This window comes from Acartia tonsa, chromosome 13, assembly GCF_053477335.1.
Source record: "Acartia tonsa isolate MP-2025a chromosome 13, ASM5347733v1, whole genome shotgun sequence".
Lineage (NCBI taxonomy): Eukaryota > Metazoa > Arthropoda > Copepoda > Calanoida > Acartiidae > Acartia > Acartia tonsa.
Window position 1 is genome coordinate 37699617 of NC_137272.1, and position 25449 is coordinate 37725065.

General features: G+C 38.8%; 1 protein-coding gene across 1 annotated transcript in view; it reads left to right on the top strand.

Annotated features, from left to right (window-relative positions):
* The window catches only part of LOC145303888 (uncharacterized), a 48989-nt gene that overhangs the window by 857 nt on the left and 22683 nt on the right, over nt 1–25449 (top strand). Inside the window, exon 3 of the mRNA XM_080145549.1 lies at nt 25042–25142. Coding sequence (XP_080001675.1) covers nt 25044–25142 — 99 coding nt within the window. The 5' untranslated portion in view covers nt 25042–25043. The remainder of the gene's footprint in view (nt 1–25041; nt 25143–25449) is intronic.

Sequence of the window (25449 nt, forward strand, 5' to 3'; positions counted from 1 at the left end):
CTTAACGGTCGGGGGGGGGGGGCGTTGACCCCCCCCCCCACGGTTTTTTCTATCTCATTTTCTGTGTGTGAAAGATAAAGAGCCCAAACTGCGTGACTTTTTAAGTATGGGTATGACACATAACTAAGAGTTGAAATTTTTTGAATATCTTCATCTTGGGGGCACAGGATGCCAGAAAACCTGGCAGTGTCATCCAGGTAAAGAGCAAAAATATTTTTTTTGACTAAAACAAAGCATTAAAATAAAATAAAATACGAAAATATCTTCTAGGAAGCGAAAATTGACTTTGACTTACTTAAGGTCGAAAATTCATTATCAACCAGGGGTCTTGCACAAATTTTTTAGCCCTCTAGCTCTAATAAGAACTGAGATAATAGGGGGGAGGGCGTTAAATAAAAAATTAATCCATGTTTTGTTGGTTTAAGTATGTGGCCCCTCGGGGCCATCAAAACTGGACTTACATCTATAGTTTTTACATTTCATTATCTACTAAAACAAATTAGTATCATTTTTATACTTAAATGCATAGCCAACCCTGACTATGAAGTAGATGGACAGCTATGACTCATCCATGAGTTATGCAATAATCAAAACCAAGTACTATCAGGGAGGGAGGGGACATTGGGCTTTTTATTACGCAAGTCTCCAAAGTTTTATAATAATGTTTTCGTCGGCCCAACAACTTCGGAGATTTTATTGAATTTTGATTGGTTGGCTTATTAAGTTCAGTGTTCACACGTTTCTGGCAAGGCTGATTTTGTGTATCATCATTGGAGATGTGATGTCTTATCCCTCTAGATCCCTGAATAATCCCAACCAAGTACAATTAGAGAGATATGAACATAGAACTTTTTGTTCTCATTGAATTCTGTAGAAAATAAGGGATTGCTTGTTGAAGAAAAAAGTGTAGCCTTTAATAAGAAACTAAGTTTTCGATATCTTGATGATAACCTCTGAAAAATATTCTAATCTGGAGTCCTAACACCTCGTCCAATTTGTCTGTCCGTCCGTAATGCCATTGGGGAAATGTGTTTCTCAGCATATTTTGAAGATAGACAGCTTAAAGCTTTAGTGAAGATTCCTATTATATATGTAAATCTACTCTAAACACACATTATTTTGTCCGTCTGTCTGTCGATGAAACTTTATTGTTGGGGAACTGTGATTTTCTCAACTGCTGTTTTAGATAGACTGCTGCAATTTTTAATCAAGATTCCTAAAAATTATACGGATCTGATCAATACATTGTTTGTTAGACCGTGTGTCTGTCATGCTAAAAAAAGACAAAAACTTTATTAGTTCAGTTTAAAAAGTCACCAGTTTTCATGAAAACGATTCTTGTTTTTACTTTAATTTGTACTAAAGTTTAGTTTAAATGTTAAAGTCTATGAAAGAAAAATATTATATTATTAAATAAAAGGTTAGTAAAATATCTTTTACATAAAAATCTACCTTGTATTATAATTGTAATATTAAATTGTTATAATAATTTGGAGCAGAAAAAAATTCGGGAATAGTCCCTTAAGGGGCGATTCGTCGAATTTTTAAAATTGCTTTTGATAGGTTATTTTAGGTTAGGTTAGGTTAGGTTATATTGGGTTAAGTGATTACCCCACAGGGTTTAGCAATTGGCCCCGCAGGGTTAGAGCCCCCTGTAGGGGCTAGAAATAGGAGAAAAGCTACTGTGAAAAAGCGAAGAATCGCCCCTTAAGGAGCGTTGCCACGAAAGGGACTACACCCAAAACTGTAACTCCCTATCCCTCTTACATGTGACTAAAAGCATGTTATAAAGCTAATACTTCATGGCCTCTTTTAGATAGTGTCAAACTAAAATAAACTATCTGTGTATCATATTATTGGTTGTCAAAGACTATTTCTTTGAATTATACAGTTTGAAACTATCCCACTACATAAAGTAGTAAGGTTTTTCTGGATCAAGTCAAGCAGAGTGTTTCAATATTTTGTCAAGTAAAGCAGAGTATGCCAATATACCCACAAGTAAAACATAGTATGCCAATATTTAATCAAGTAAATCAGAGTATGCCAATATTTTTTCTTGTTTGGCTGTTAAGATCTAGCTGATAACTAAATTAATTTTCGGGAAGCTTCATATAATGTCTGGGATGGTTTTAGGCTAATTTAATTTTTTGATCTAGGTATGAATTGCTAGATTATAGTTGCTAGGGGCGCAAATGCTAAGTTTATAGTTTTTAAATTTATAAATATTAGATTATTGTACTATTCTATATTTTTCTTATTGCCCCTGTTTTGGGGCTAAGATATGATCAGTATTCAATGATTTCTCTCTATAGGGTGGATGTACCCTCCCCCATAATAGTCAAAAACCTTCACTACCCAAAAACAAAGAGACATCCTGTTACTTTTATATAAAGATTACATTGGTAAAAACAGCTTTTAAGTTGTCATTTCCTAGATAAGCCACAAATCCTGCCATCCGTCTTACAGCTTTTATCCCTTCCTACTTAGTGGTACTTACTTTCAATAAACTTATAAGTCTAACTTATGTAGTAAAGTCAAACTTTAAAGTATCAGGGTTTGGGGATATAGAAATTTTCATTTTAATGCGTTATGTATGGGAAAGTTACAAAACCATGTATAAATCCTCAAGTCTTTTTTTTATGTTAAATATTTTCTATTTTGTTTTTATAATTGTGAATTAGAGTTGTTTTAAGTTTCCAAATCTAAGTTTCTAAAGCTTTGTTACTCTTAAACACAGTACGCCTTGTAAGAAATGTACAGAATATGTTGGTTTATATTTTAACATTTTATTTCAAGAAAAAGTTATTCCAATTATATTGTTACTAGCGGCTACGTATTTTTTTCTGTGGTCGACAGGGGTAGGGGGCGATTTCCACCCCCCCCCCCCCCCCACAAAAAAAATAAACCTTCCTTGACCCAAAGGCAGTTTCTCGGTAAAGGGGAACCATATGAAGAGTGTTCACTACAATCAGACAAATACACACACACACATACAGACATACATCCTGTTAATTTTAGTTTGTTTTTACTTTAAGATACATTTTTTTATGCTTTTAATATCTTTATACTGATATACACCACAAAAAAGTTAATAGAGCTATAAAATATGTTAATCAAAGTGTATAGTGAATATGTGAAATTTAAAATTACCCTATAATTTTAATAATTCGCAAGACGCAAATTTAGGTGTACCTTGTGAGTATATACAGTATTTTAATGGATATAGAGTACATGGAGGTTCGCGCCTACTTTGATAAAATGTTTCTCCAAGCTTGCTAAAATATCGATACCCCTATACCCTTTTTATATTACTAGCGGCTACGCCCCCTAGAGGCCTCTAGTGGCATTTAAATGTTTGTTTTTTATTTAAAATATCTAATTTGAGAAATAATTTGTCTTTGGTCAATCAGCTGTTAAATTCATGTATCTACGCAGCGCCACTACGCGCTACGTAGATACATTCATACGCTAGCGACACTATGCGGCAGGAATATTTCAATTTTTTTCGATTTTATTGTAATTTCTCTTAGGAGGGTGGTGGTACCCTCCCCCAAAATAGTTATAAACCTTCCCAGGACCTATGAGAATCTACCCTGTTAAGGAGAATCGGAGGATCGTATTGACCAATATACAAGAACTATATTAGCAATCTAAATTGACAACTAAATTTTTCCGTTACAATATCCACCTATTCTATATCCATTGGTTTTTGAAAATGCTTTTATTTATGGTATAACTTTTGTATCTTTTGACCATTACAATATAACTTAATTTTTTACCCTATTTAAAAAGCGAATCTAATAAAGTGTGTTACTTTTTTATGTGTTTCATCAGTATTTGGTTACAGCTCAGTTAAAAGTGTTTACAATCCCCATCAATCAGTTTTGAGATATCTCCATATTTCAAGGAAAATTGACAAAAAAGGCAAATTTGGTTGTTACCTTTTATATGCTCAGATACCATAAAATCAATAAAAAAAATACTTATTTATACTTTTCTCTCATTTTTAAAGTTTGATAAATTAGAATTTTTTATTGATTTTATGGTATCTGAGCATAAAAAAGGTAACACCCAAATTTGCCTTTGATGGGGCTTGTAAAGGAATTATTTGAGTATTTTAGGCCGAAAAAGGTATGTTTTGTAAGCATTTTTTGACTGAGTTGTGGCCAAATAATGATGAAACATATAAAAAAGTAACACACTTTATAAAATTGTTTTTTCCTTCAATTTGTTTGTTTCTCCATCAGAAAACGTAATTTTCAGTGCTGAAATTTGGCATAGATTTTTTGGCTGTGGTTTACTTGACCATAGAGGTTAGAATTTATGCATTTTTGCCTTTGTAAAAGGTGTATTACCATAATTTTTTTTAATCGTTTATTTATTTATTTCAATTCAGATCAAATTAATAACGAATATATATTTTCTTATGTTCCGCTCTTTTTGATAGGGTTTTCCTTGTTTATGCCTAGACTTACATAATTTAGATAATAACATAATAGTTTACAGTACTAAAAAAGGAAAAAGCTAATTCTTTTTTAATCTGAAGGTTAATAACAATATAAAAAAATGTATTTTTTATTCTCATATAAACATATTCTAACAAATTAGAAAAATTTTGTTAACATACAAAATAAATGATTTATGTTGACTTTATGAGAGTAGTTTAAAGTGGTATTGGGTGACATAATAACGAACCAACAAGCCGTTGATTCTAACACAATTATTAAACCTGAAGCATTATATATTCCCTATACAAAATTACGTCATACTGTTCTACCCTTGGTCAATTAAGAATTATACCGGCCTATCATTGGTCATTTGTAGTGTATGACATCATTTTTTATAGGCAATATAAAGAGCTTCAGTAATCCTGATTACATAGCACTGAATAAAAGTGTGTTATATTTGACATACAATTGCCGTGACGTTTATTCTACTGACATTTTGATAAATAAAAGCCCTTTTTTCTATTCCTTTACACCTTGTAGTGCTACCTTTGTTAACAATTTTCAGCATATTTGGAGGCGGCTAATAACATTATTACAAATTTATTTGACACATTTGAAAAATAAGGTCTGCGGGCCGTTTCAGGCGGTGTGCGATCACCTCCACTTGTTTCACAACCGCATAAAGCAAGTATAAAATGGGTAGGTTTTTAACTATTTATATGGATCTAAAGGGATATGACAATGGCTGATTACTTGGTATGCATACCCAATGATGATACACAAAATTTACTTTTTGTAGATTAAAATCAGATTAAAAAGTTAGGACACTTTTAATGAACTAAACAATCAAAAGTCGATAAAAGCCCCAAAAGTTGTTGAGACAACAAATAAGAAATTGTAATTATAAAACTTTTGGGACAAGTGTAATAAACAGCCCAATGTCCCCTTCCTCACTGATTAATTAGGAATTGGGAAAAAAGTAAAAAAAGGTCCGTTTGTCATGTTAAATTGATGAAGACATCCAATAATAGCGAACCTTTTCAATCAGAAGGAAGGAATTCCAACAATAACTCCTGTAGAGTGTCAGAAATTTAAAAGAAGAACATTAATTTCTAGACCTAAACAAAATTGTACATAAATTTGTCAATAAGATAATTCTAACATGTCTATTTTAATAATAATATCATGTATCATACCAAACATTTTGTAGAAAAAAGTTAAAAATAAACATTTTTTGAATGGACATACGGGCTTTCTAGTAACAGTTAAAGAGTTGCTACGTTTTCTAAATTGTATACAACTGTACATAAAAATCACCATGCAAAGTATGAAATCGATAGGACAATTTTAACATGCCTAAATTAACGAAAAGAGTTAGTTGTTACAGATGCACGAACGGACGGACCGACCAAAATTATAGAAAAGCTTCGTTTTGGATACTTTGATAAATACTAGCTGCTTCGCCCCTAGCCTCTAGAGGCTTTGCCCCAAGAGGTTTGATTAAACCAATTTTTCGTAATTTAGATTTAAAAAATAAATCTAAAAAAAGAGATTCATCGCTACAAAAAAAAAAAAAAACAGACATACAGACAAACAAACAGACAGACATCGTTCTACTTTGTATTATAGAATGTATCAGTGAAAACTGATGCACACCGTTTATTTTCGCAAATTTGCGTGATAGTTTTAGCGATAAGAAACTAAGATATGTCTAGATTAGTGAAAAAATGAAAACTAAACAAGAATGATTACGTACAATATTGGAAAAGCTTTTAGTTATCCTACTCATTAAGAAAAACATTGAGCGTTTAGAATATACAGAAAGATAGAAAAAATAGTTATTTATCACATCGTATTATAAACAGCTTTCTGCAAAAATGAAAAGATCAAAAATTCTTAAAAGATTAAAACCAGATTTGATAGTACATTTTGTTATTCTTAAAAAATTGGAGATAATACGGTACGATACATGATTTTTCAGTATGGCTTAGCATCTGTTCTAATCCAGCGGACATTAATTGGTTTCAAAGCCAAACTGGAAATGGTTATAGGGACGTATTGGTAAAAAATGTATGTAATTCAGGCATACCATGTGTACACATACTTTGGAAACTGAAGTTAGTGCTTTAAAAATGACTTCATACTGGCCTACTACATGTTAATTTAAATATATACTGCCTATCATTGGTCATTTGTATTGTATGACGTCAGTTTCATACTTCGGTTACCTCAAAGTTCCTATAAAATTTGCTAAAAGGAATGAAGCGATTTTCAATTACAGATTAGTATGTTCTTTTAAAACATACAGAATAGGTATAAAAATTTTATAAAAGACTTTATGATTAAAGTTGCGCTATCTTCTTTTACTATCGTTGAAGTCTCATAATAATATGTGTATCCAAGTTTTTCAGTCCTACTTTAACAAGTGGCTTGTAGAGGACTATAGGTGGAAAACCAGTTTATTCAATCTCGTTCAACTTTATTTTTTTTTTACCCTGCGGGGCCCTACTACTACGGGGTATTATCCCTGTTGGGCTCTTCTATCCTTTACTTAGCCTAAATGCGGACATTTTTAAAATTAAAATTGCGCGGCTTGTGTTAATAGTAGAAAAATACTACGCACATCGTTAGAACCGCTAAGAAGTCTATTTTTAGGAAATATAAAAACGATTCCTGTGCTACGCATAGGTTAGGAGCTACGTGTTAAAATGTCCCAACTGACTTTAAACTTGACTTGCGAGAAAATTTTGGGACATTTTACCATCTGGCTCCTACTATTAACACAAGGCGCGCAATTTGAAATTAAAAAAATGTAGGCATCTCTCTTTGCAAAATATCTTCTCTAATTTTTGTTATATTTTAAAATTTACTCGCAAGTCAAGTTTTACATCAGTTAGGACATTTTAACACGTAGCTCCGTAACTATACGTAGCAGAAGAATCGTTCTTACATTTCCAGAAAAAAGACTTCTTAGTGGTTCTAACTCTCAATTTTTTTTATGTTACATGAGAAAAACATATTCAATTGAAAACTTCACAGTCTAATATAAAGTAGCATTTTAATTGATAGTCGTGATCATGATTAAAATAAACTCATCTTTTGCTCAGGGTGGCAGGAAACATTGTGCTGTTTATTACACTAGTTCCCAAAGTTTTATAATAACGTTTTTTATTAGTTAAAACATTGGGGACTTAAATTTTGATTGATTGTTTAATTTAGTATATTGTCCAAACGCTTGAACCATTAAATTAAATCTACAGAAGGACTACTTTATGTATCATTATTGGTGATCAATTTATCGGCCATTGGCTTATCCCTTTAAATCCTTGTTTTTCCTTACTTTGTATGTATGCGCGCATTGCATATACCAATCGATATATTATCACTTGGATGTTGCACCAGATTTTTATGGACTCTAATATAGTGTTCCTGTCAGCTGGCTAAACTAACGATACCCTTCATCCATTCCCTTTACCTCATACCCTCCCCTCTTTTTCTGGATAAACGAACTGACCAATATATGAGGCCTTTATTAGCAATCTAAATTAACCTAAAAATTCCCCTGCCAATATATCCATGTATATCCTATTTTCATTACATATCCATATTTGTTCCAGTTAAACATTTTTATTTGTCTGTCTGTCAGTCCAGCTGTACTGTCAAAGTCAATTTGAAATCAGCGCTAAGTGTTAAGTGCAAGATTAAATTTGTTGTTGATGAATAGTGGTTTTATGCCAGGGAATAGGTATGGTTCATTAGAAAGAAAGCAATTTCTCCAAACTTTTCTCCCGTTAAACTTTTTAATGAATATGAAAAATATCACATTATGATCAGAGGAAATTCGAAATTTGACTGGTGAAATATTTATTTGAGGTAAAATAGTTTTGCTTAATTTTACAATTCCTTTAAATTTAATTTTATGGTTGGGTACTTTTAATTTAGACGTCACTTTAAAGATCTTTTTGGGTCACAGTTAGAAAGACCTAAGCTTATTTCAAGAATTTATATTTATAATTTATAATTAAAAGAGAAAAAAAGATAAAAGGTTGTATAAAATTAATTTTCCTGTCATTTTCTTTTTCTTGTATATTTAAATAATATTAGATTTGAAAATTTCAATTAATAAACTTAAATATTTTGTAAATGTTTGGTGAATGTTTGGTGGGTAAATCTCAGAGATCTAAAGGGATAAGACAACGGCCGATAAATTGAGGTACATCCCAAATGATACAATTAGTGGTTGAAACGTTTGAACACTCAACTTAATGAACTAGCCAATTAAAATTCAAATAAAGACCTCAAAGTTTAAGCCAACGAATAAAATAACGATATTATTAAACTTTGGGGAATAGTGTAATAAAGAGCCCACTTTCCTTCTCTCTCTCTCTCTCTCTCACTCTCTCTCTCTCTCTGAATAAATCTAATATTGCATTAGTTTTCCTTGTATCCCTAATGGCTTATTCAGTTGTCAACCTGTGACTGCAGGGAACATAAAAAAATATGAAGAATGTAGGATCTGGAATTATTAAAAATTAAATTAATTAAAATTTGTTATTCCCCCCTTTTTTACAAGCCAAGAAAAGGAATTTTATATAATTTTTTTGAAATAACATCATGATATTATGTTCTAAGAGACATTAAACAAATTAAATTTATATGCTCTATATATTACTAAGGTGGGAAGGCATGGGATGAAGAGGTGTTTTCCCCCATCAAACTCTGAAATCATTTATCCTACCCCTTCAAAATTACAGAGATACATAAAATTACCCATCCTAAACCTTTTACATTTAAATATTTACTTTATGAATTCTTTCATTGGTAAAATGTTTAGTTTGTTTTATAATAAATTATACGTACTATGTCATATTAGGACTTATGAGTGTAGGTCTTATGTCATATTAGGACTTATGAGTGTAGGTCTTATTTCATATTAGGTCTTATGAGTGTAGGTCCTATGTCACATTAGGTCTTATGAGTGTAGGTCTTATATTAATTAGGTTTTATGAAGTAACACCCTTTGAAACCACCCTCAAAAAAAAGTTGGACGTCCTTCCATATCCCTGTCCCTCGTTGAAATGCTTTGATATGCAAATAAGCTGACATTGTATTTCAAATCAAGCACAGTGCAGCAAAAAGGGAACTCTCTTTCTACTATTCTTATTCATATATGGTTTTGAAACCGATTAATATCAACTGTATAGCATCGTATTACAAACAATTTTCCACGAATATTGAAATAAAAATCATAAATTATAAGATAAACCAGTTTTTTAGCAAGGGCCTTTGGCCCCGCGGGGCTAATAAAACTGGATTTAATCTCACAATTTCTTTCTATGATACGATGCGATAAATATCTATATGCAACTTTTTTGCCAATTTTTTGCCAATTTTGCTTTATTATTTTTAAGTATGATATAATTTTCCTCATAGATAGGGATCCGATTCGTTTCTGCGGTGTAAAAACCGGTTTTAAACCTCAAATAATGATGTATATTATCGTTTCATATACAAAATGTCCAATATAACGTAAAAGAAAATAGTAGGATTAGCTCATTTTCTCTATTTTCTTATACTCAAACTGTACTATTCTATAGTTCAATATGCTTTTTCGTCCGTAATGCTATGGGGGAAATGTAATTTCACAGCTGCTATTTAAGATAGATGGTTGAAAATTGGTAAAGCATATAAGCATATACTTTATATGTACCTATAAGCATCTAGCATATAATTTATTTAGTTCGTCGGTCTTTCGGTCGTGATTTCGTGATTTTATAAGACTTCTATTTTTCATGACAGCAGAACATCTGTTATATAACTCACTGTTTTATTATTTTTTTTATTTTAATTATCACTACTCACTACATTGGAAGTTTTTATCCTAGTTTAATTAAAAACATGATTAAATTTGTTTGTTCTATTTATGGATATAATTTTGTCAAATCAAGAACTGTTTCAGTTAAGAACAAAAACAAATTTAAAATGCACTAGTTTCTTTCATTATAATTTTTCTTTGACAAAATTAATTTCAATATTTAGAGCAAAAAAAATCATGTGTTTATCTTTTATAGGAGCCAAGAAAATCACGTTCTCCCTTTCCGTCTCTAACATACGGATAGACAGACGGACGGACATTTCGAATTATAGAGTAGATTCGCTTCTAAAAATATCTGAAGCAAAGACATCCAAGTTTTTTTTGGAGGGGAGGGGTAAAAAACTTTAGAGGTATCGTAATTAATCTTAGTGGGGGAGGTAAATTAGTGTCATGCACCAAAATTAGTTTTTAAATCCCCCCCCCCCCCCCTACAAATAAATTTACATGGGGGAGCATAGTATCAAACCACATATTTTTTATTGGGGTTTGGAGCGAATTGTGAAAAAAGGCTCAGATTTTTATGTTTTGATAAGGTCCCCAGTTTATTGGGCTAAGGTCACTGGTCAAAATATAAGAGGTAAGATAAATATATAACAAGTATGTCTATTTTATTTCTTTTATTTAATTCTAATAGCTGAGCCAATTTTGTTCTTCTTAAAGAAAGGCTATCTCTCCTAGTGCTGCGCTTGTGGTGCAAATGCAATTTTTGATGGCAATATTTCTTTGACAAAAATTAGTGAAAAAAAGTGTGAAAGAAGATATTAAGGCATGAGACAGTTTGATGATACTATGCAACATTATAAATCTTATAAATCAGAATGAAAGAGAATAGTTTTAGAACAACAAAAATCTTTTGAGACAGCGCAAAATGGCATAAAATAATTACGTCATACGATAAAAAAAAGAGGAGAGTATAAATTTTACCATTTGTCAATCACAATGTATACTGGCCTCTCATTGGACAAATTTATTCTATGACGTCATTTTTGGTGCCATTTTGCGCTGTCTCAAATCTTTTCTGTCCATGAAACCATTATTGCATCACATTATCAGCCGACACAAGTAATAGAATGTATGTATATGTATCTGTATGTATGTATGTTTAGCATCTCGCTAACCTTTACAAAGAAGATTCTTATAGAGCAAGGTTTGTAACTATTTAATAGGACGGTACCTCCGCCCTCCCAAAATAAATAGCCCAATGGAAAAAATGCATTAAATAGGCAAACTTAGTAAGGTATTCCTATGTTTAGATACGCTAGTCTACCTTCTAGATTTAATATCAATGGCCTAAATCCAATAAAATTTCCTATACTAGCCAAGTAGTTAGGGTTACCTTGGCCCTACATAGAAATAAGGAATATCCAGGGAGGGAGGGGACATTGAGTCACAAAATATTATGATTAGTATTCTTATTGGTTGGCTTAACAACTTTTGGGACTTTTATTGAATTAGGATTATTAGGTTAATTATGTAGAGTGTTAAAATGTTGCAACCCCTAAAATGTTGCTGTATTTACATCTATTTATCGGCCAAAGACTTCATCATTTTAGATCCCTGGGAATATGTGTGACTTAGAAAATTAGGTTAGCCTAAAAAATTTTTAAGGTTTTGCCCAATATTGTTCAAGCTAATTTAAAATAAATATTTTTTCCTTAGCCTATGGCAAATTGCACTTTTTAAAGCATGACTTTTTTATATAATGTGCAATGACGTCTATTTACACTTTTATGTGTAAAATGTACATTGTATATACATGGTGAAGAAAAAAATTTAATAAATTTTCCATACTGAAACTTAGCATCATATTACAGAGACTTTTGCACGACTATTAAAATATCATCAAATTAATAGCAATTTTGTTAGCCCCGTGGCATTAATCTTTTTTTTTAGTTTAATATCCGCGGAATGTGTCTATAAAATAACTATTAAACATTCCTGGTTTCTATTTATCTTTAAGTAAAACTTTCTGAACCAATTAAACTTTTAAAAGACACCCTACTTGTGCATTTAAAGCTTTAGTGGGTGGGCCTTACAAATAGGTGAAAAGATGTTTATGCTATACTACAAAGTAAACTAAAGATTCATGACAAACATATTTTTCAAAATCAAACAGCTTGGAATAATACCTTAACAAAGTTGTGCATTTGTCTATATTTTCTACATTACTATAGTTTTTATTATATGAAAGTAATAGGGTGTTCATCTATGTGTGTGTATGTCTCTCAGTACCGAAAGATCTCGCTATCCGATGAACCAATATGGTTCTCCTTTACAATGGCCAATGTCCAGGGAAGGTTTATAACTATTTTTACTTTTTAATTTTGAAACTGAAATTGAAAATGGGTAGGGGTCGACATCATCCCTCACTCCCCACTTAAAGTTCCCTAAAGGGCCTCAGGGGAGTAGCTACTATAAGTTAGTTTGATTGTGTAAATATCATGTTCACAGATTTGGCGACAATAGCTCCTAGTCATATATCAATCATATTTTTTTTATTGAACAATACAGAATCTAAAATTTTGTTCAATTAAAAAACTAAAAATAGGCTTTAGATGATTTTAAAATAGGGGCGATTATAAATAATTGTGCAACAGATTTAAAAATTTTATTGTGATTAAATATCTTTTAGATCAATTAAGTTCACTTGTCTTGTAATTAAAGTATTGTATACACACAAACAACAGGAGATTAATATTAACAAGGATGATAATAAAAATATAGGAATAAATAATCATACAAGTGCATTACTAATAAATATGAGCTGACAGACCAAACTATATTGTACATATATCTAGTTCCAAGTACTTGAAATTTTATTTATATGCTTGCAATGTATGCTTGCACTGCAAACTCAATTGTGTTGATAAAATCTTTTATTTGGCAAGTGCCCCTCCCCCCCCCCCCTAAAACCTCTAACCCTACCCCCCCCCCCTACCCTAATTTAGAATGGCTATTATAATAACTTTAGCCTGGAAAATTTTAAAGTGCATGGTAAGAAGTATCTCCGGTTTATAGACCAAAGTCTTACCCTACTGCACTGTTACTAATATCACTAGCCTGACATGGCAGCATTAAGTACCATCTATAGGATAATACCTCTTTGAAACCATTTACTTCTATGCTGCAGTTTCAGTGTGGCATTATTAACCCTTAACATTCGGGCCCATTGCCGCACCGGTCTGAAGGGGGGGCGTTCAATGCATATAAAAACTTTCCTTTACAAAAAATGATAAATATGAGAGGTATGGGGTTTGTGGACACTGGACATATGAATTTAATCAAATAAATTGCTTTGTTACTTTTTTTTTACTGTAGAAAAATTAAGTCGTTAAATTCTTTTTGCATGTTTCTCAATTTTTTCAAATATTTGATTTTCATTGTAACACCCCACCCCCCCCCCCATGGCCCCCCTACTGCATTTTCATTTAAACATTTCCTATATTTCTCCAATAATTTATTTCGTTATATTGATATGTTTTATACACCCCAATTACGATAATCAAAGGTACCCCATTATATTAGAGTAAAATAATTAACACACTGCTAGAATATAAAAACCAATCAACATCGAATTCTAGAAACCAAAGATTTAATGAGTTAATTAATTTTGATTGGCTTGTACATAACAACATTACTATTAAATTTTCCCCTAAAGTAAACGTGATAATTTAAATTGTAGACAATAGGTTGAAATTAGAATGTTTATTTCAATATTTCTCATAGCCAATATATAGATATTATACATTATAGTAGTCAAGAGACTTAATTTTAATTTTTTAATAAGAGAATACACTTTTTATTAAAAAAGATATTTCAGCTTTTAAAAATAGATGTCTGAAGTTACTTTCTATTTCTATTTATTTATGTCCATATATGCTGTGTTTCTTTGTAAATTATGTCATCCTTGTTTTCCAAGCCCTTAACACTTTTTTTTTGTAGTTACCAGGAAGGGAGGGTACATTGGGTTGTTCCTTTCAATAGTCCCCAAAGTTTCATAATATTGTTTTCATTTTCGTTGGCTCAACAACTTTGGGGACTTGAATTTTGATTAGTTGGTTCATTAGGTTGAGTTTCCCACTAATTGTAATTTAAAAATGGGTAATTTGTGTACTATCATTGGGAATGTACATCAATTAATCGGCCATTGTCTCAAGCCCTTAAGATCCCTGATATATATTTTGATAGAGATATTTGTAGGTTCATTAATCATATACAAATCAGGCGTAGAGGGATTTGACAATGGACAATAATAGTTATTTCTCGCATCGTATTATAAACAGCTTTCCGCGGATGTAGAATGTACAATTATAAGATTTAAAACTAGTTTTTTAGTCCCGAGGTGCCGAATTAATCTTAACCCAAAATATTTTGTGTAATGAATAAAATCCTCAATGTCTAAAATATTTGGTGGGGGGAAGGTTAGTAAATTTATTATGCCAGCATTGTCCTCTCCCTCCCGGAGAAAATTGAGATGAACATACAATAAATATGTTGCACAATTTAGCAAATTTTACCTTTTAGCTTCAGTGATCTTTTTCTCTATGAGTTGGAATCAATAATTCAATGTTTTATGATTTTTCTAACAAATTTGATTTGATTAAATCTTAGAAGTGCTACACATTTTTTTTGTTAAATTAAAAGGCTATAGCCTAAAACCTGCCCTGTGCGAATTCCAAGCTTCTCTGAAATTTGTGTTCTGATCAGTCAAGCCGTTATTAAGATATTTCTGAACAAATATCTAAACTGAACACACATCTATATATTATGGTAAGCCGAACGTTTCAGCTCACAGGGTTGCGAGTTCGAGTTCAACGAGCCTTAGCCTTGAATTATTCTACCAAAATAAACTAGCAGGATTTAGTCATACAGAAATTATATATTTAACTGAATAATATTTACAATGAATGTTTACTATATATATACAACAGATTATAACAATGGTTAGGTTTGAAGGGGGTGTGGGACGCTAGGGCTTAGCTCCCGGCGGTAGACAGGCTGTGGGGGCAGCTGTGGTAAAAGGGGAGGCAGCGCCTCCCGGTTGTATAATCGCGTGAGGGGCGCGTGATAGCTGCGTGTTTGAGTCCCTCCCCACATTTAGGCAGGCCAGTTTGACCGCTGGATAGCGGGGTCAACATCGGTCATGAGATAAATGGTGATATAATAAGATTAGTGCAGAGGGTTTGTTATGATAAGTCACAGCGTAGCAACTCTGTAAACTGCCTGTCCGTCTGGTTGTCGTATTACCACAACCTCCCCTTCAAGGGTTGCGGGGCTCTCGAGCCACCAGGCCTTGAACCTGGGGATACGACAACCTATGTCTGCGCAGGACAGGCTCTTCCTGGGGCACAGCTCGGTGGAGGACAGCTCGGGCTACACAGGCTCCACGGGACACTCGTTGCTCTGTCTGGCTGTGGTTGGATATCAGCATTGTCAACTCCTGGTTGGCTTCCAGGCGTGGGTTGGCGACGGCCAAGCCCCGCCGCTGGAAATTTTGCCTCGTCTGCAGGACTAGCTCTGCCTCAGCGGGTAGCTGGACACGGAGGCCGAGGCTAACTCTGGTGGTTCCCAAGGGGGGAATGATGATGGAGGAAGGCGCATAAAATTCCATGGGGGCGCCTGCTTGATCCAGGTTGCTGGGCCTCCTAGCTCCTACCCGGATGGGGATGGCTGTCATCAACAGGGGGCACATGGCTTCAGCTTCGTCCTCTGGGGCTGCCTCTTCCATGGCAGTGGCCGCTTCTCCTCCTACAGGCTCGCTGCTGGCCGGCAGGTTCTCCATGTCCGTATCAGGATTCCAGATGGCATCTCTGGGTGGCTCTGGAGCTGGCGGCGGCGGCGGTGGTTCGTTGGGTTGCTCCTGCAGGTTCTCTTCCACTGGGTCACGGTCCTGGCCGCTAGGCTGTGGGGCGGCTGCGGTCGGCTGGTACACTGGGAACTGTCCTGGGTCACTCGCTGGGGGCGCCGCAGCTCCGACCGGCAGCTCGGTGGCATCTTCGTCGCCGTCCAGGTCGCCTTGAATGTCTGTTGGAATCTGGTGGGCAGTCACATCTCCAGTGTATTTGCGCAGTCGGCCTACATGCGCGGTAACTTCCGAGATCCTGGCGATTGGAGAGGCAGGTTTGATGACATAATGGACTTCTGTAGCTTGCCTCACTACTTTCCAGGGGCCAGTCCATCTCTTGGTAATCTTGGCTGCCTTCCCTGGCACCAGGCGGGGGGCCAGGTACCAGACCAAGTCTCCAACCTCGTACTTTGCCGTGCCTTCGTAGGCTGCCGCGCTCCTCCGGATGGCTCCCTCCTCCTTCTGCTGGATGGCGTCATACACTGCATGGTAGCGTTGCAGGAGAGCTTGGACGTTGGCTGGAACCGAGGCATATTCTGTGTCTGGCAGCCGGAGCACCATGTCCACCGGAAGTTTGGCCTCTCTCCCAAAGTAGGCCAGGAACGGGGTCACGCCGGTGGATCTGCAGGCCTTGGTGTTGTAGGCAAAGGCAATGGCAGGCAAGTGTGGCTCCCAGTTGTTGTCGTCTCTGTCTAAGAACAGACGCATGCCTGTATTGAGCGTCCGATGGAATCTTTCCACTCGGTTGGACTGCGGGTTGTAGGGTGGTGGATGTGTCAGGCCAATCTCAAGCTTGGAGGCCAGCTCCTGGAATACCTGGCCGGTGAATTCCATCCCATTGTCGGAGTGGATCTTCAGGGGGCATCCGAACGTGGCCAGGTGGCGGTGCAGCAGGGCTTCAGCAACCGTGAGGGTGCGCTTGTTGGGGATGGCGTAGAGGCTGACAAACCGGCTGAACCCGTCTTGACAGGTGAGGATATAGCGGTTCCCGGCTGGGGTCTCTGGCAGTGGCCCCACCAGGTCAATAAACAGGACTTGCTGTGGATACCCCTGGCGGGAGGGCACATGTATCCCTTGCTTCAACCTTTCCTTGGTAACCTTCTGGACACACTCAGGGCAAGTCTGAACCATCAGGCGGACGTCACGGGCCAGGTTGGGCCACCAGAAGTGCATGGCCACACGGGCGATAGTCGCGTCCATTCCAAAGTGCCCAGCCATGGGGGTCCCATGGGCTAGAAAGAACGCGTCCTGCTGGAGGGCCGAAGGCAGCAGGTATCTTGTTCTTTCCCCTGTCAGGGTCTGGTCAGTGGTGGTGAGGCAGCCATGCTCGTCAAGTCCCAGGGCTGGGAAGCGGCTAGCGTACTGCTGCTCGTCTCGTTCCTTGCCGCGCAGCTCAGCCTTAGTTGGGGCTCTGCCATCAGCCACCCACTGGCGGACACGGAGCAGGAGAGGGTCCTGTGTCTGGGCTTCTAAGACTCTAGCTGGGTCCAGTTGTGCGGCAGGGGGCCGGCTAGCTGCGGACTCCCCTAGCTGGCAAAGGTTGTGGATATACTCAGCCTGCTCTGCTAATTCTTCGGCGCTAGCCGTCGGCATGTTGGCGTCCTCCCGGCGGCTGAGGGCGTCGGCGTTGGTGTTCTGGGTGCCAGGACGGTGGCAGACAGTGAAATCTAGGGCCGCTAGCTCCTCTTGCCAGCGGGCCACCATCCCTGTGGATGTGTTCAGCGACTTCATCTGCAGCAAGGCTGAGGAATCAGTGTTGATCTGGAAGCTGCGGTAGGACAAGATGCCGTGAAATTTCCGGATTCCATACATAATGGCGGCCATCTCTCCCTTCCTGGACGGGTAGCGAGTCTCGGGGTTGGTTGTCTTGCGCCCCACGGCGGCAATCAGCCTCTCCTTGCCGTCCTGGCATTGACTCAGAATGGCAGAGATGGCGCGGCTGCTGAAGTCTGTGGTGAGCTGGAATACCGCCGGCAAGTCAAATCTGGGCGGCGCTCGGATGGGGGCTTGACGGAACTTGTCCTTGAGCTGTAGCAGCTGGGCTTCCATCTCAGGCGTCCAGGCTAGGGTCTTGGCCGTCTTCTGCCGATTCATCTCGTAGGTGAGGTCAGCATACTCTGGGATGAACAGGCGGTTGTATCCAAAGAACCCCAGAAGCGCCAGCAAATCCTTGGGGGTGCTGGGGGCCGGCCAGTCCAGAATACGGTCAATATAATCCTCTTGCATGGCTATCCCCTCACGGCTGAGGGTGTGGCCCAGATAATCCACCTTGGCTCGGAACAGCTTGGTCTTAGCTGGCTTGAGGCGGATTCCTCCCCTGCGGTGGGCTTCCAAGACCTCCCGGAGCCTAGCCAGATGGGCCCAGGTATCCTGGTGGAAGGTCAGGATGTCGTCAAGGTATGACTGGAGGTTGGCTGTGCCTAGTGGATTTAGGACCCCGGCAATAAATCTGGAATAGACAGATGGTGCCGTAGCCAGGCCAAAGGGCATCCTTTTCCATTGATACAAGCCCCTGGGGGTGGTGAAGGCGGTGCAGGGCCGGCTGTCCTCGGACACACGGATGGTGTAGTACGCGGCCACCGCGTCTAGGGCACTGTAGACGCGGTGTCCTCCAGCTCGTTCTACCAACTGCTGGATCCTGGGCAGAGGGTAGCTATCCAGTTCCAGGCACTTGTTGAGGGCTCTGTAGTCGACGGCCCAGCGGGTGCTCCCGTCCTTCTTCTTGATGGGCACCAGGGGGCTGCTCCAGGCGGAGTCTGACGGCTCTATGACTCCCTCTTGTAGCCAGGTGTCCAGTTGTTTCTCCAGCTCAGCCTCCTGCCGCGGGTTCAGATCCCTAAATCTCTGGCGGATCGGCTGGGTTCCAGGCTTGAGGCGCAGCTGCAGCTCGACTACATCCGTACAGCCGGGGGTAGAGTTGGAGAAGACGTCCCTGTATTCTGATAACAGGGTCCAAACCTCCTTCTTGAGCAAGGGGTCCTTGCGCAGGAACTCGTTGTCTTCCATCTCAAGGGCCTCCCACAACTCCTGCATATCTGGGGGCTCAACAGGCTCTTGGAACGAGTGGAGACGCGGGGGAGGATTGTCAGAAACCTCTAGAATGTCAGGCTTGACTAGCTCCCCAGCCACTGGGAGGCCAGCGTCCAGCAGGAGGGGCGTCTCCCCTTCATTTACCACCAGCACTCGAAACACACTGGCGGAGCCAGGCCTGTGGGCATACAGGCCTTCTGGGATGACAAGATCCTCCCCAAACCTCTGTTCTGGGGCAGCTAGTTGGATGGCATCCTTGGTGCGGTGTCCTACTAATTCAACAGGGACAGCCATGACACCGCGGCCAGGCAAGACCACCCGCTTGGCCGTGCGGAGTTGGGGTGGCTGGCCGTCAGTTGGAGTGACAGCGCTTAGCCTATACGTGGCTGGTGCGGGGTCAGCTTCGGCTCCGGGACCCACCGGCCGCGACTTGACGGGCTCGGCCTCGGGAGGGGCTGACGTGTCGGAGCCAGGTGTGGCTCCGAGGGCGTCCGGCCACGATTTGACGGGCTCGGTGCTAGGAGAGGCCGGGGCGCTGGGACCAGCCTGGGCTCCGTGGGCGTCCGGCCGCGACTTGACGGGCTCAGCGCTAGGAGAGACTGAGGCAACGGAGCCATGCGTGGCTCCGGCGGCGGCCGGCCATGACTTGACGGGCACGGCGCCGGGAGAGGCTGATTCCTGGGAGTTGAGTGTGGCTCCGGGTGCATCAGACCGCGACTTGAAGGGTCTGGACTCGGACTTGGCTGGCTGACTGGCTGGGGGTCCCAGGTAGAGGGGGCCAGGTGGACACGGCTGGCCGTTGATAAAGGTGTCGGCGGAGAAGATTGGTTCTGGAGGGCTGGCAATCTCAGGGAACGTGGTTGGCAGGTTCTCCCGCGGCACCTTGGGCACTGGGGGCAACCCCATGGCTAGCAGGTTGGTCCCCCTGTGGGCGTTGAGCGCAGTGTCCACCCAGTGCGTGCCTTTCTCGACCACACGCGGCTGCTCTGGCGGTGGGCCTGGCAGAGGCCCCTCGTAACTCAGCTCTCTCTCGGCTGTCTCCCGGTCGATGGGGACGCCACGGAGTGGGATAAACTCCCCACGCACCCACAAGCAAGGTGGTTGCATGTCGAAACAGAGCCTAGTTCCGAACTCCTTGAGAAAATACCCTCCTAGGTTCAGAGGGTGGGAGAGATTCCGAACCACAGTCACGTGGTACAGATGGAGTATAAGGGTGTGTGAGACTGCCATATATAATTCTTTCAATTTTCCTATTACCTGGAGGGGCTGGCCTTCCTCGTTAGCAGTCAGGATTTGGGTGTTGTCCGGAATCAACATGCGTTGCACGCCCATTGCGTGCATGAGGTGTTCAGAAATTACAGCAGACCCTGGTACACGGTTGCCAGAATCGATCATGGCATCAACCTGTACATGCTGGGCAGGGTCAGGAAACCTCACCCTGATATGGCAGGGGAAGTGGAGGTCCTGCCCTTGAGACAAGGGGGCCTCCCGTTCGGCTGGGGTTGGCAGAAACTTCGGTGGTGGCCGAACCGCAGCTATGGTGGTATCGCTTACCATGGTGGCTTAGACTGTAGCTTCGAATCACTAGAGCTTATTAATTATCACTGGGTCAACAATTTTATATTTCTTTTTATCACTTGGTTGACATTTATACACACTTATGTGTTGTTATCACTAGGAGCTCTAGGTGTGATTCTGGAAGCACTGGTAGCAGGGAATGTCCGTCCTGCAAGGTTCAGAGGGGTGACGGCGGTAGGGAATGTCCCGTCCTACAGCGCTGCTGGTTCGAATCCCGAAAATGGCGGCAGGGAATGGCCCGTCCTACAGCGCCTCGGGTTCGAATCCTGGAAGGCAGCGGCAGGGAATGTCCCGTCCTGCCGTGCCTGTGGCTCAAAATCTGCTATCCGTCGCAGCGGTAGGGCTTACTTGTGTGCTGAAGCTTCGCAGCCACACATTGCCTTCTCAAGGAGACCAGCACCCAGCTGTCTGTCTCGTAGGTTTGGCCTGGGTGTCCTGGGGCTTGTCCCAGCTACACTTGCCAATTTAGACTCAGTTCTGTAGCCGTCTGAGCTAAATTATCCGATTACCGTGGCTGCGCACCTAGCGCTACTCCTACACGGTACGGAAAAAGCGTCTTAACTGGCGCTTTTAGCAGGCTAAATCTGCTTGCCGTAGGCCAGAGGCCCACATATTGCGTTCAAAATGATGGAAATTCGACCTAAAAAGGCCGTCTCACGGGTCAGTTGGCTTCTCAGTTGGCAGCTGATTGTCCCCTTACTTGCCAAAGGTTCCAATCAGAGGTAGAATAGGCTAATTTCTGTAAGGCTCGATTGAAACACGCTGACACCAAGTTATGGTAAGCCGAACGTTTCAGCTCACAGGGTTGCGAGTTCGAGTTCAACGAGCCTTAGCCTTGAATTATTCTACCAAAATAAACTAGCAGGATTTAGTCATACAGAAATTATATATTTAACTGAATAATATTTACAATGAATGTTTACTATATATATACAACAGATTATAACAATGGTTAGGTTTGAAGGGGGTGTGGGACGCTAGGGCTTAGCTCCCGGCGGTAGACAGGCTGTGGGGGCAGCTGTGGTAAAAGGGGAGGCAGCGCCTCCCGGTTGTATAATCGCGTGAGGGGCGCGTGATAGCTGCGTGTTTGAGTCCCTCCCCACATTTAGGCAGGCCAGTTTGACCGCTGGATAGCGGGGTCAACATCGGTCATGAGATAAATGGTGATATAATAAGATTAGTGCAGAGGGTTTGTTATGATAAGTCACAGCGTAGCAACTCTATAAACTGCCTGTCCGTCTGGTTGTCGTATTACCACAATATCACGCTAATTGTATTTTTAAATATTTTTAAGAAAGGATGAAAACAAACACAAAAACAGAAATAAATCAAAACTTTTGCTGATAATTAAAATCATTTGCTTGAATGCAAAAACATGGCTAAAATAAGTGCAAATAATTAATTAACAACTTGTTAAGACAAACTATGCGGATTTGAGGTTCACTATTAGACATTGATAATTTGTGAATTTGTTTTAGACTGTTGTATTTACTATGCTGTACCGGTGATATAATAATAGATTTTAACATGTATTTCTCGGCTGCTATTAAGGAAATACATCTGAAATTTTTAGTGAAGATTCCTATTACATATGTGCATCTACCCTATACATTATTTTGTCCGTCTGTCTGTCAATCATGCCTAAAAAGAGAAAAACCATTTGCTGGGAAAATGTTATTTTATCATCTGCTATTTTAGATAGACGGCTGCAATTTTTAGTCAAGATTAATATTATTTATGTGCATCTCCTGTATACATTTTTGGTATGTCGGCTAAGAGATATAAGTTTTCCGGAATTTAAATATAGGGAGTAGATTTGAAATCTGCATCAAATTTTAAGGATTTTTTATAAAATTCGTTTTTTTTATAATTCTTTATCTAAAAGCGGAAATACATTTTAAGTTAATTAATTTTGACCAATAGGATAGTTGGATTTTAAACTACCTGCGCTCTAATTGGTTGAATGATGTACGACATCCAATCAGAGCGCAGATTTTTTAAATCCACCAATCACGGATGCCAAAATTAATTAACTTAATTTGTATTTCCGCTTTTAGATAAAGAATTATACTAAAAATGAATTTTATAAAAAATCCTTAAAATTTGATGCAGATTTCAAATCTACTCCCTACATTAAAATTCCGGAAAACTTATATCTCTTAATGTCGGCTATGCTTAAAAAGGCAAAACCTTATTGTTTTAGTTAAAAAAGGCACAAGTTTTCCTGAAAACTATTCTTGTTTTCAAGTGAATTATGCACTCTTGGCTAAATATTTCAGACTATATTTATCCTTCTAATGCTGGTAAAACGAAGTTTAGTCTTTAATCATTTTAATATATGTAATATCTAATCGCCATTTGACAACCCTTTCTCACTAAGAATAGTTTTAAAAGTATTAAGGATATTTTTATCTGGGATTCTCTTTAACTTAATCCACTCAGAATAATGTATCTATATTGATGAAGGTTTGTTATTGTTTGTGACCGAAAAGACAAAATGTTTAAACAATTAATATCCAAAATTGCTCCTCTTGTGTTTGTATTTTTAAATCAATCATGACCAATCAATGAAGCATCATTTTGAAAACAAAAGAACATCTTTGCTTAGGTCATAACAACAACAAACAAATACCTAGTTAATCTATAATACAAAGTAGAACGATGTCTGTCTGTTTGTTTGTCTGTTTGTTTGTTTGTAGCGAAGGATCTCGCTAACCGCTGAACCGGTCGGGTTCTCCTTTACAGGGTAGCTTTTCATAGGTTTCCGGGAAGGTTTATAACTATTTTCTTGGGGGGGTGGGACACCCCCAACCCCCCCAAAAAATTAAAAATACCCCCCCCCCAAAAGAAATTTTTTTTTAGATTTATTTTTAAAAATCTAAATTACGAAAAATTGATTTGATCAAACCTCTTAGAGCAAAACCCCAAGAGGCTAGGGGCGAAGCCGCTAGTAACTTACAACGCGTTAAGTTTCATGGTGTGTTCACTTTTGTTTATTATTGGTAGGGTTGGGCCAGATACTTATTTAGCCGGATACCGGATATCCGTCTGATTTCTAATGCCGGATAACCGGATATTGAAGTAGTAAAAAAATTTCTTCATGAAAATCAGCTGTCGTTTAGATGCCCACTGTCGGCAACGTCTGCTGGCAGCTGCCAAGTACAGCTCCCGTCGCCAAAAAAAATATTTGAGATTTCTAATTAAAAATTTTCATATAAATAAACATTTTCTGGAAAAAATTTTATATAGCTTCAAAAATAAGAAAATTACAGCAATTAAAAATATAAAAAGTAGGGATTTTTACTATAATATAAAAGATTATATTGCCGGATATAAATCTAACAGACAACCAACACTTTTATTTAGTGAGTTACATCTTGCCGCCCTAAATGTATGGGTCGGTTCCCTAACCCTTTGGGGCTAAATTAAATCCAATGTTAACTGACCCAAACTAAAATAGAAATCAAACACACGAAATATTATCATACCTTTCTTCGCCCCTAGCCTCTAGAGGCTTTGCCTCAAGAGGTTTGATCAACCAGTTTTTCATATTTTAGATTTTAAAAAAAAATTTTTTAAACTTCCTTGGGGTGGGGGATTTTTTTTTGGGGAGGTGGGCCCGGGGGGGTAGTCGACCCCACTATTTTAATTTTAGTTTTAAAAAGAAAATTATTTTTTTTGGGGGGAGGGGTATTTTTCATTTTCTGGGGAGGGGGGGAGGTTGGAGTGTCCTACCCCCCAAGAAAATAGTTATAAACCTTCCTGGGACCTATGAGAAGCTACCCTGTAAAAGAGAACCCGATCGGTTCAGCGGTTAGCGAGATCCTTCGCTACAAACAAACAAACAGATAGACAGACAGACATCGTTCTAGTTTGTATTATAGATTAATGGGGGGAGGAGGGGGGGGGGCCGTTATGTGCCTGACTATGCATATTGAGAAAAGTGCTGTTGTGCCTTTTTAGAGACAAATTCATTTCTAATCATACTACTAAAACTATTAGATTTGGAATACGTCTGGCATAGCAGCCAAGGTAGTCACTAAAGTTACTAATTAAACAAATTAATAAATTAGGTATTTGGCGTTAAAAATAGTTTCAGAAATAAGGTAATGGGGGGGGGGTTCTGTCTGTTATATAAGATCTTGTCAACCGCTGAACCTTTAGGTCGTAGGTATTTTTATCGCATGTGACTTTTGATTTATAGGTTTCGTGACTTTTTTCTATATATGTTTTGTCTGAATATTTATCCGCTTACTATATTTCAGGTATGAAACTGACGTATGTACAAAGTTGCCCAGAATCCTGTAAGAATTCACCTGAACAGCCCCAGCAGCCACCAGCAGTCAACATGTATCCACAATTACAGGTAGTAATCATAGTTATCTATCGCATCGTATTATAAACAGCTTCTTTCGAATATTAAAGATTAAAACCAATTTTGTTATCCCCGAGATGATGAAGTCACAGGCTAAGAATTGATTTTAGAATTATGATTATTTATTTTTATATTAGTAGAAAACTGGATATGATACATAATTTTTCAGTATGGCTGAGAAGGGGTACTAATCCACTGGATATTAATAGGCTTCAAAGCGAAACGGATATTTTAACAATACATTATTTGACCTGAATTTAACTAATTATACGTAGAAATATTGTGGAAATATGCTTTT